General features: G+C 48.9%; 1 protein-coding gene across 11 annotated transcripts in view; it reads left to right on the top strand.

Annotated features, from left to right (window-relative positions):
- Window positions 1-12,468, top strand: part of celf2 (cugbp, Elav-like family member 2) — a 714,069-nt gene that overhangs the window by 620,058 nt on the left and 81,543 nt on the right. For all 11 annotated transcript variants that reach the window (XM_078419503.1, XM_078419505.1, XM_078419504.1 and 8 more), the window contains one exon: window positions 9,788-9,836. In XM_078419503.1, coding sequence (XP_078275629.1) covers window positions 9,788-9,836 — 49 coding nt within the window. The remainder of the gene's footprint in view (window positions 1-9,787; window positions 9,837-12,468) is intronic.

Genomic DNA, 12,468 nt, shown 5'->3' on the forward strand with positions numbered 1-12,468 from the left:
CGTTGGATGTTCCTCCTCCAGCAGATGATGCCTGACCTGAGGATAGGGTTGCCAACTTCCTCGCTCCCAAATAAGGGACAAGGTGACGCCCACACCCCACGTGACCTCACCCTGGCCAGAGGCCACGTGCTCCCGCTCCACCAATGGCGGCCGCCCGGGCCGAGAGTCGGGTTGCTAGGCAACCTCCGTTTGGCAGCGCCCGGGCCTACACTGTCCAGGATAACAGCGGCCCTCGGGCTATGGTGTCCGAGCCTACAGTGTCCGGGCCTACAGTGTCCGGGCCTAGAATGTCCTGGCCTACAGTGTCCGGGCCTACAGTGTCCGGGCCTACAGTGTCCAGGATAACAGCGGCCCTCGGGCTATGGTGTCCGAGCCTACAGTGTCCGGGCCTACAGTGTCCGGGCCTACAGTGTCCGGGCCTACAGTGTCCGAGCCTACAGTGTCCAGGCCTAGAATGTCCGGGCCTACAGTGTCCGGGCCTACAGTGTCCAGGCATACAGTGTCCGGGCCTACAGCGTCCGGGCCTACAGCGTCCGGGCCTACAGTGTCCTGGCCTAGAATGTCCGGGCCTACAGCATCCGGGCTTACAGCGCCGTCCAGGCCTAATACGGGACAAGGGCGGTCCCATACGAGACAAATCAATTTAGCCCAAAATAAGGGATGTCCCAGCTAATACGGGACAGTTGGCAACCCAACCTGCGGAGTGTTGCCAGCACTTACTGTTTTGAGAGTCCGAGAAGATGGGCCACAGCAACAGACCCTTCAGCCCACTGTGTCCGTGCTAGCTGTAGAGACTTGATTTAAACGGATCCTACGTTAATCACAGTTTTTGGTATTTGGAGAAAGAAGGTGGATACGAAAGCTCGTCTCCCGATTCCCTCTATACACATATCAATAAACTATAAACTAAACTAAACTAAACTAAATATTTGGAATCATGCTGGGACATAAATAGAGCCAAGAGCTCCAGCTCACAAACGACCCAGCATGCACTTCCATCGTAGTCTGTGGTAGTTGTATACAAGTGATCATAATTGTAATCATAATTTATTACCCAAGTATGTTTTGCAACCTACGAAGAATTTGGTTTGCCATACAGCCATACCAAAAAAGCAACAAGACACACAACTACATAAACATTTGACATAAACATGCACCACAGCGGCTCCTCCACATTCTCCACTGTGATGGAAGGCAACAAAGTCTTATCTTCTGTCCTCCTTTCCTCCCGCTGTCGGGGGAGTCGAACCATCTGCGGCCGGCGATCGAAGCTCCCGCTTCGGGGCGGTCCAAGCTCCAGCATCGGGGCAGTCCAAGCTTCTGTGGCTTGGAGCTCCCGAAATCAGTCCCTAACCAGGGACCGCCAGCTCCACGATGTTAAAGTCCGCAGCTCCCGCAGGTTGGAGTACCCAAGGCCCACCCCTGGCAAAGGGATCGCCCGCTCCGAGATGTCAAAGTCCACAGGCACCGCGGTTTTGGGAGCTCTAGAAGTCCCAAACAAGAGGCCCGCCAACTCCACGATGTTAGGCCGCAGTGCGGACGGAGATACGACACGGAAAAAGTAGCTTCTCCGTCGAGGAAAGAGATTAAAAACTGTTTCCCCCACCCCCCCTCCACCACCCAACTAAAGATAAACTAAAACATACATTTTACAACAAACTAAAAACACAAAGAATGAAAAAGACGAAGACAGACCGTTGGCAAGGCAGCCATCGTACGGCGCCCCCTGATATCAGCAGAAGTAGGCCATTGGGCCGATCAAGTCTACTCTGCCATTCAATCATGGCTGATCTATCTCTCCCTCTCAACCCCATTCTCCTGCCTTCTCCCCATTACCCCACCCCTGACACCCGCACTGATCAAGAATCTTATCTATTTCTGCCTTAAAAATACCCAATGACGTGGCCTCCACAGCCGTCTGTGGCAATGAATTCCACAGATTCACCACCCTCTGACTAAAGAAATTCCTCCTCATATTCTTTCTAAAGGAGCGTCCTTTTCTTCTGGAGGCTGTGCCCTAGACTCTCCCACTCATGGAAGCATCCTCACCACATCCACTCTACCCAGGCCCTGCGTTGTATTTTCGAAGCGACTTTAGTTCATTGTCACGTGTACCGAGGAACAGGTGAAAAGCTTTTTGTTGAGTGCCAACCAGTCAGCGGAAAGACAATGCATGATCACCATCGAGCCGTCCGCAGTGTACAGATACACGATAAGGGAATAACGAAAATAGTTTGGAGAATGAGGAGGTTAAAAAGAGCATAGTTCAAGTAAGAAATGCTGCTGTTGGAGTAGAGGTTTAAAGGAATGGAGCGGTTGTAATGCGTGATTGCAGATCCATTTCTGTGACCAGCACACAAAGTGCCGCCTGGACTGGGCACCATCTTGCTTGTTAACGGAGTCTAATTAACATCAACTTGCTTTGGGCATTTGATAAAATTCCTCATAAGAGGTTTTGACTCGGGTTGAAGCTCATGGAACTGAAGATGGGTAGTTGACTTCCTCAGGAGATCAGCAGATGGGCAAGGGACAGAGTAAGAGTCATGGGTACCTTCCCAAAATGACAGGTCGTGACAAACGGTGCCCCTGGTGATCTGTGCTGTGGTCTTACGACTGACAGGGCCGCACGACACGGTGGCGCAGCGGCAGAGTTCTTGCCTCACTTGTCTCACTTCAGTTGTTGTCTGAAGAAGGGTCTCGACCCGAAACGTCACCCATTCCTTCTTTCCCGAGATGCTGCCTGACCCGCTGAGTTACAATAGGCAAAAGACAATAGACAATAGGTGCAGGAGTAGGCCATTCGGCCCTTCGAGCCAGCACCACCATTCAATGTGATCATGGCTGATCATTCTCAATCAGTACCCCGTTCCTGCCTTCTCCCCATACCCCCTGACTCCGCTATCCTTAAGAGCTCTATCTAGCTCTCCCTTGAATGCATTCAGAGACTTGGCCTCCACTGCCTTCTGAGGCAGAGAATTCCACAGATTTACAACTCTCTGACTGAAAGAGTTTTTCCTCATCTCCATTCTAAATGGCCTACCCCTTATTCTTAAACTGTGGCCCCTGGTTCTGGACTCCCCCAACATTGGGAACATGTTTCCTGCCTCTAACGTGTCCAACCCCTTAATAATCTTATACGTTTCTATAAGATCCCCTCTCATTCTTCTAAATTCCTGTGTATACAAGCCTAGTTGCTCCAGTCTTTCAACATACGACAGTCCCGCCATTCCAGGAATTAATCTAGTAAACCTACGCTGCACGCCCTCAATAGCAAGAATATCCTTCCTCAAACATCCAGCATTTTCCATAATCCAGCATTTTGTGATTACCTGTTGCCTCACAGCGCCAGGTTCATTCCAGACTACGGGCGCTGTCTGTACGAAGTTTGTACGTTCTCCCTGTGACCACGTGGGCTTTCTCTAGGTGCTCACGTTTCCTCACACACTTCAAAGACGTACAGGTTTGTAGGTTAATTGGCTGATAAGATTGTAAAAATTGTTCCTAGTGTGGAGGATAGTGATAGTGTACGGGGTGATCGCTGGGTCGGCGCGGACTCAGTGGGCCGAAGGGCCTGTTTCCACACTAAAGTCCAAAAGGCTCATGAAAGAGAAAGCTATGTCACCAGGTTTGCCAATGATGCTTTGATAGGCCATATTGTGGGCACATTAAGCATTAAATTACAAAGAGATGTTACGAGGATGTTGCCAGGGCTCGAGGGTCTGAGCTATAGGGAGAGGTTGAGTAGGCTGGGACTCTATTCCTTGGAGCGCAGGAGGATGGGAAGGGGGGGGGGGGGGGGGATCCTATAGAGGTGTACAAAATCATGAGAGGAATAGATTGGGTAAATGCACTCTTGCCCAGAGTAGGAGAATGGGTTTAAGGTGAAGGGGAAAAGATTTAATACAAAACTGAGAGGGGTAACTTTTGCACACAATGGGTGGTGGGTGTATGGAACGAGCTGCCAGAGGAGGTAGTTGAGGCAAGGACTATCCCAACAGTTAGACAGGTACATGGATAGGACAGGTTTGGAGGGATATGGACCAAACGCAAGCAGGTGGGACTGGTGTAGCTGGCACAAGTTGGCCGGTGTGGGCAAGTTGGGATGAAGGGCCTGTTTCCATGCTGTATGATTCTGTGACTCTATGTTAATAGATTGAATGAATGGGTTAGACACTTTGCCCATTTTGTATCTGCCACCACACGTAACCCCTGGCAGCACGTTCCATTCACCCACCACCTCCTTGCATTAAAATAAAGTGTCGTGCAATTGTAGGACCTTAAGAAAATGGGTGCCTGATAGCCAGTTCAGATTCATTCGGCTGAGGTTTAGTTGAGTTGAGTTTAGTTTATTGTCACGTGAGCCGAGGTAGAGTGAAAAGCGTTTGTTGCGCGCTGTCTGGTCATGCCATGTTCTTCGGCTTTTTCACTCTGCCTGAAGTTTAACGTCCGAGTTTTTTCCCCCCCCTCTCAGTAAAAGCGAGTCTGATCTCAGCTCTCTATTCAGCTCACACTCCCATTAAATCTTCGTTTGTCAGATGCTAAATGTTTTATGGGCATCCGCTTCATTAGAATGGGCCATCACGAAAGTCTATCTTAAGAGGCCTTCAATGAGATGCCAAAGAATAACTCAGTGTAACTCTTAGCGGGCATGCAGGCAAGGTGATTTATCGAATCAAATGTGGGATATTGATTGACCTCTGTCGATCAATATAATTACACCAATATAATTTTTTTCTAAAATTGTGAAGAGTTCAGTGAAATGGAAAAAAAACTTGCAAAGTTTCCTTGTTGTTTTTTGTGTAGGAATGGAACTGCAGATGCTGGTTTAAACCGAAGAGAGACACCAAAATGCTGGAGTAACTCAGCGGGACAGGCAGCATCTCTGGAGAGAAGGAATGGGTTAGTCTGAAGAAGGGTCTCGAATGAGCCTTCTCTCCAGAGATGCTGCCTGTCCCGCTGAGTTACTCCAGCTTTTTTGCGTCTATCTTCGGTTTAAACCGGCATCTGCAGTTCCTTCCTACACATTAGTTCAATGTTGTCCCACTCCGGTCTCACCCCGGTCACTCCCTCTTCTCTCCTCTCCCATCGGGCAACTGGTACAGATGTGTGAAACAAAGGTGCTTGTGACACCATATATAGTCTGGTTTATTTTAGTTTATTTTAGAGATACAGCACAAAAACAGGCCCTTCCTCCCCCCCCCCCGCCCCCACACACACACACTAACACAGTCCGACACACATTAGGAACAATTTTACATTTGCACATTCATACCAAGCCAATTAACCTACAAATATGTACGTCTTTGGAGTGTGGGAGGAAACCGAAGATCTCGGAGAAAACCCACGCAGGTCACGGGGAGAACGTACAATCTCCGTACAGACGGCGTCCGTAGTCAGGATCGAACCTGAGTCTCCGGCGCTGTGAGGCAGCAACTCTACCGCCACATATTTTGTTTCTTATCCTTGTCCCATTTTTCCAGGGAACGTCTCTCTTTTGTCTGCATGTTCTTCACTGAATCAAACCAGTGGGACTATTTCTTCAAGGGCATGCCTTTGTAAAGGGTGAACAGAAGGAGTTTGTGCCTTATAGTGAGACAGGAATGTCAGTTTAATTTTAAAGAGGCACTGCGCGCTGCATTCATCTACCACCTCTGTGCGTCCAGGTCCCAACGCATCGACTGCCAAATGCTTATTTTAATTATTCAAGCGGATGTTGACTTTGCTTGGAAGGCCGGCGTGCTTAATTACTCCCCCACTTCAGAGGGCAGCCGCCAGGCACAAAACGCTGGAGTAACTCAGCGGGTCAGGCAGCATCTCTGGAGAGAAGGAATAGGCGACGTTTCGGGTCGAGACCCCTCTTCAGGGCGAGAGTCAGGGGAGATGGAAACGAGTAGGGTTGCCAACTTCCTCACTCCCAAATACAGGACAGGGTGATGTCACCGCCCTGCGACCTCACCCAGCCAGCGGCCACGTGCTCTCACCCGGCCCGGGCGGCCGCCATTGGTGGAACGGGAGCACGTGGCCGCTGGCTGGGTGAGGTCATGTGGGGCACGGGGCGGTGACGTCACCTTGTCCCGTATTTGGGAATGAGGAAGTTGGCAACCCTAGTTACCATCGATCAGTTCAGTTATCCCATGTTGGCATCCATTCCCTGCTGCATACCAAGGACAATTTTACAGAGCGCCAATTAACCCACAACCCTGCAAGTCCTTACGATGCAGGAGGAAACCGGAGCACCCGGAGAAAACCCAGACTCCACTCAGACAGCACCCGAGGTCAGGATCGAACCCAGGTCCCTGGTGCTGTGAGGCTGCAGCTCCACCAGCCAAGCCGGTGGGACTAGTGTAGCTGGGACATGTTGTGGGCAAGTTGGGCCGAAGGGCCTGTTTCCAAGCCGTGTCGCTCTCTGACTCTGTGCCCTTATAAGAGTGAAGCCGCCCAGCACATTGCATCATGGGAGAGGCCTCTGGTGAGTTAGCTCATCAAGACTCGGCCTTTCCTACCCGACGTGCCGTGACCTTTTCCAATGCATCTGTCTCTCGTCTCGTTAGTCCTTGCGCCCTTGAGGAAGCAGCCTTTTCCTTTGCGAGAGGATGGCATTGATAAAAGAACATGCCCTTGGGAGAACTGAGCCACAAGAAGGGACTCCGGCCCCAAAGTTGAAATGGTGTTCGGGTCTCGGCCATACTTGGCTGCTCACTATTTAATATTAATGCCCAGTTAATAGCACTCTGTGCTCCAGCAACTGGTTCCTTTGTGAGCCACTGCCAGCCATTAACTTCATCCACTCGTGACAAAGTGACTGGTGTTTAGTGTCTGCGCTAAAATATTGATTTTCCTGGGGATTTTTTAAACATTTATCGAGGTGGCCAGTTCACACTAGATTTATTGCCCATTATTTACAACAATGAAACAAATGTGCAGAATAGTTATTGGTCAATACTGAATCTAATAGAAGTGTTTTCTTTTGCAAACAAAAGGCAACACAATTGTTTTATATGCTTCCAGCATCACCTTGATCTTGCCTTGGGGTCCACTAGTTCAATATATTAATACTCGGAGTGGTAAGATACATAAATTCAACTGCTGGAAATGTGAAATCAAAGCAGATGATCTTGGAATATTGTCTGTCCAAATGAGGAGTATTCAAATGTCAGTTTGTTCTACCCAACTCTTCTTCTTCTTAAGCCCTTTGCTCCTCTAGGGAGCATCGGCCATTCAGTCTGAAGAAGGGTCTCGACCCGAAACGTCACCCATTCCTTCTCTCCTGAGATGCTGCCTGACCTGCTGAGTTACTCCAGCATTTTGTGAATGAATACCTTCGATTTGTACCAGCATCTGCAGTTATTTTCTTACACAGGCCATTGACAAATGTCCTCCACCTCACTCAGTTGTTGGCGGTTCTTTCGAGATCTCCCCAGTTGAGCCCACTCCCAGACATTTCTGCCTGGACCCCTCTTCTCCAGCTGTTCCTGGGGCCACCTCTTTTCCTTTTTACTTGGGGGTTCCATTTCAGGGCTTGCCGGGTGATGTTTGTGGCAGGTTTTCTGAGGGTGTGTCCAATCCAATTCCATTTTCTCCCTCGAATTTGTAAGTCGATGGGATCCTGGCCTGTTCTTTTCCACAGGTCCACATTGCTTACTTTGTCTCTCCACCGGATGTTTAGTGTTCAGGTATTTAGTATTCCCATTACATAATGGCGACATCAAATGGGCAGAGAGTTATGAAGCCATAGTTTCAGTTCAGTTTATTGTCACGTGTGTCGAGGTACAGTGAAAAGCCTTTGTCGCGTGCTACACAGTCAGAGGAAAGACAATGCGTGATTACAGTCGAGCCATTTACGGAGTGCAGGTACATGAAAAGGGAATAACGTTTAGTGCAAGGTACAAATACAGCAGGGAAAATGGCCCTTCGGCCCAACTTGCCCACGCTGATCAAGATGCCCCATCTACGCTAGTCCCACCTTTTAGTTTAGTTTAGTTTAGAGATACAGCGCGGAAACAGGCCCCTTCGGCCCACCAAGTCCGCGCCGACCAGCGATCCCCGCACACTAACACAATCCTAAACACACACTGGGGACGATTTACAATTTTAGCGAAGCCACTTAACCCACAAACCTGAACGTCTTTGGAGTGTGGGAGGAAACCAAAGCACCAGAAGGAAACCAATGCAGGTCACGGGAAGAACATACAAAGTCCGGATCAAACCCGGGTCTCTGGCGCTGTGAAGCAGCAACTCTACCGCTGCCCCACCGTGCTGTACTCTTATATATATATATATATATATATATATATATATATATATATAATATACACTTACACACAAGCACACATGCGTACAAACAAACAACAAACAATAATAGTGTTATTATTATTATTATTATTATAGTCTACTATCGTTCAGAGCTTATTTGAGGTTGTGGTGTTTAATAGCCTGGTGGCTATTAGGGAAGAATCTGTTCCTGAACCTGGACGTTGCTCTGTGCAGTCTTTTGCAAGAGTTTGTTGTGGAAATGATGCCGAATGAACTCATAGAGTCATAAAGTCATACAGTCATAGAGTGATACAGTGTGGAAACAGGCCCTTCTGCCCAACTTCAGCAACTAGTGACCAGCGACTAGTGACTAGTGACCAGTGACCAGCGACTAGTGACCATTGACCAACGACTAGTGACTAGTGACCAGCGACTAGTGACCAGTGACCAGCCACCAGCGACAAGCGACTAGTGACCAGCGACTAGTGACCAGCGACTAGTGATCAGTGACAAGCGACTAGTGACCAGTGACTAGTGACCAGCGACTAGTGACCAGTGACTAGTGACCAGTGACTAGTGACCTGCGACTAGTGACCAGCGACTAGTGACCAGAGACCAGCGACTAGTGACCAGTGACCAGCCACCAGCGACAAGCGACTAGTGACCAGCGACTAGTGACCAGTGACCAGCGACTAGTTACCAGCCACCAGCGACAAGCGACTAGTGACCAGCGACTAGTGACCAGTGACCAGCGACTAGTGACCAGCGACTAGTGACCAGTGACCAGTGACCAGCGACTAGTGACCAGCGACTAGTGACCAGCGACTAGCGACTAATGACCTGTGACTAGTGACCAGCGACTAGTGACCAGTGACCAGCGACTAGCGACTAATGACCTGCGACCAGCCACCAGCGACAAGCGACTAGTGACCAGCGACTAGCGACTAGCGACTAGTGATCAGCGACTAGTGACCAGCGACTAATGACCAATGACTAGTGACCAGCGACTAGTGATCAGTAACTAGTGACTAGTGACCAGTGACCAGTGACTAGTGACCAGCGAATAGCAACCAGTGACCAGCGACTAGTGACCAGTGACCAGCGACTAGTGACCAGCGAATAGCAACCAGTGACCAGCGACTAGTGACTAGTGACTAGTGACCAGCGCCTAGCGCCTGTGTTTGCAGCGTTGTGCACAGCGTTGCATTGACGACAGTCATCCCATAAATGCAGCAAGTCTGATCAAAGCTGACACCATGGAGTAATTGAATGCGAGCCCTCGTAGTAAAGTGAGGCAGATAACAACAGTATTATGAAGGGGAATTGCATTTTTTTTTTTTTCAAAAGAAATGTTCATTTTTATTTGAACCCGTTGGCCTTTCACGGTATGGTGATTTTAAATAATGGAGAACTGATGCTATTTTGCAGCGGTACTCAGCTGGGAATATTCGCAAATCGTGTCGGGATGGTGCACTCATTTTTGCTTTGTGTTTTCAGAGAATAAATTCATTTCTCTCTCACCCTCTCATTTCAGATGCACCACCCTATTCAGATGAAACCCGCTGACAGCGAAAAATCAAATGGTAAGCAATGCATGTGCGCTGACTGACGAGGTCTGGGATTTCATGCCTGTTGAGTTTATTTTCGCACCCTCTCAAAGCAATTCCCGAAGGACTGACAAGGGTGGTGCGTCTTAAAAACAGATTAGTGATAGTCTGACAAGTAGGGTTTGCCAACAGTCCCGTATCAGCCGGGACATTCCCGTATTTTGGGCTGAATTGGTTTGTCTATGACTCTATGACTATGATACCATAGACAGCACTCCAGATTTAGCTGATCCAATCCCCTATTATAAAGGGAACGTAACCTGAAGAAGTCTGAGAAGTCTCGACCCGAAATGTAGCACCCACTCCTTCTGTCCAGAGATGCTGCCTGTCCCGCTGAGTTACCCCAGCATTTTGTGTCTATCTTCGGTGTAAACCAGCAGTTCCTTCCTGCACAAAACCTCCTTACTTTTGTATTCAATTCCCCTAGCGATAAACAAGAAGGGTCTCGACCCGAAACGTCACCTGTTCCTTTTCTCCTGAGATGCTGTGTGACCCGCCAGCTTTTTGTGTCTTATCTTCGGTTTAACTCCAGTTATCTGCAGTTCCCTCTTGAACAATGACATTCCATTAGCCCATCTAATGACCAGCGCGGTCAGTCGTAATCACACGCTGGCTGCTCGGACACAAGGCATAAAACACTCCTTGTTTGCAAAGCTCGAAGCTGCACACAATGTATCGACCATCTTAATTTCACACTCGGTGCCTCCTTGCACATTTTTGTTCGGCTTTTCGTGCCCCGGGAAACAATGTGAGATTTGCCTTTGAGAGGGTTTCCGTTCTCGAGGACAAGCCTTCGATGGTGTTTCGACAGCTCCCGCGGCCATCTTTTAATAAAGAAGGGCATTTGAGTCGTACCCCGGGCTAATTGATTCATCTGGGGACTAATTGCGTTGCCTTGACCTTGTGAGCATTGCACGGGACAGATGAATCTTCTAATTTTACATCTCATCTCGCCTGTCAAAAGATGTCAGTCACTACATCGCCGAAAACGGCAAGAGTAGAAGGCACGGCTGTAACTGTCTCTTATCGCGAGCCATTTCCAGAATGAATACTGTGGTCTTTGAAACAATGCTCGTTTAAATTGTTTGATGGAAAATATTGCAGTTCCTAAAGCAAATTAATGTAAGAAAAAATACATTGTTTGGGTGTAATACCAATTAAAGATTAAGCTGTCATAAAAATTCGTAACGAGTAGGCTTATAAATTTTTAGACAGTAATTAGATGCCATATGCTGACATTAAAGAAACAGGAAGCTGGTTAATTAAATGAGACAATTTAGCTGCTGCTTCTACAGTGACTGATTACTCATCAGAGTCGAAGCCAGTTTTTACATTGCAGATTGGAAACAAAGGGTACAGTGAGGAGATAAGTGGCATTTCCATCCTTTGAAGGGAAAGCAGGCTGCACCCGTCAAACCCGTGAAAGGGAGGACAACAAGATGACTGTCATCTTTGCGGCTGATTGAGTTGGCAACCGCAGAATCCCAGACAGCCCTGGCGCAGAGAAAGGCCTTCCCAAACCGGCAGGGCGGCACGGCGGTAGAGCTACTGCCTTACAGCGCCGGAGACCCGGGTTCGATCCCGACTATGGCTGCTGCCCGTACAGAGTTTGTACGTTCTCCCCGTGACCGCGTGGGTTTTCTCCGGGTGCTCCGGTTTCCTCCCCGCGCTCCAAGGGCATACAGGTTTGGAGGTTAATTGGAATCGGTAAAACTAAGTCTGAAATCTAAGTCTGAAGAAGGGTCCCGACCCGAAACGTCACCCATTCCTTCTCTCCAGAGACGCTGCCTGTCCCACTGAGTTGCTCCAGCTTCTTGTGTCTGTCTTCGGTTTAAACCAGCGTCCACAGTTCCTTCTTACACAAACTAAATTCGCCCTTGTGCGTAGGATAGTGCTGGGTAAGGGAATCACTGGTCGGCGCAGAACCCCGGTAGGCCGAAGGACCTGTTTCCACGCTGTATCTCTGAACGGAACTAAACGGAACTAAAACCACTGTGCTCGTCCCAGCCGAGGGAGGACCTCATTGAAACTTACCATATAGCGAACGTCCTGGATAGAGTAGATGTGGAAACGATGTTTCCACTCGTGGTAGAGTCTAGAACCAGAGGCCACAGCCTCAGGATAAAAGGATGTACATTTGTGTGGCACGATGGCACAGTGGTAGAGTAGGATAGTGCTGGTGGACTACACTACTTTGTTTCTACTACTTACACAATGATACTGCTCGATAATCCCTTACTCGGTTATAGTGGGCTACCGGCAATAACCAACATCATTCATCCCCCAACACCCCCCCCCCCCCCCCCCCAAAACAGCTACAAAATGCTGGAGTAACTCAGCGGGTCAGGCAGCATCTGTGCAGGAGAGGAAGAGGTGATGTGTCGGGTCGAGACCCTTCTGAGGCACCTTTCTCTCCTCCATCCTCCATCAACCCTTCAATCCTCCAGCCGCTCATTCCATACACCATGATGAATTTAAAAGACAGTTAGATAGGGGCCACAGTCTTAGAATGAAGGGGTAGGCCATTTAAAACTGAGGTGAGAAGGAACATTTTCACCCAGATGGTTGTGAATTTGTGGAATTCTCTGCCACAGAAGGCAGTGGAGGC

This window comes from Rhinoraja longicauda, chromosome 23 (assembly GCF_053455715.1).
Source record: "Rhinoraja longicauda isolate Sanriku21f chromosome 23, sRhiLon1.1, whole genome shotgun sequence".
NCBI lineage: Eukaryota > Metazoa > Chordata > Chondrichthyes > Rajiformes > Arhynchobatidae > Rhinoraja > Rhinoraja longicauda.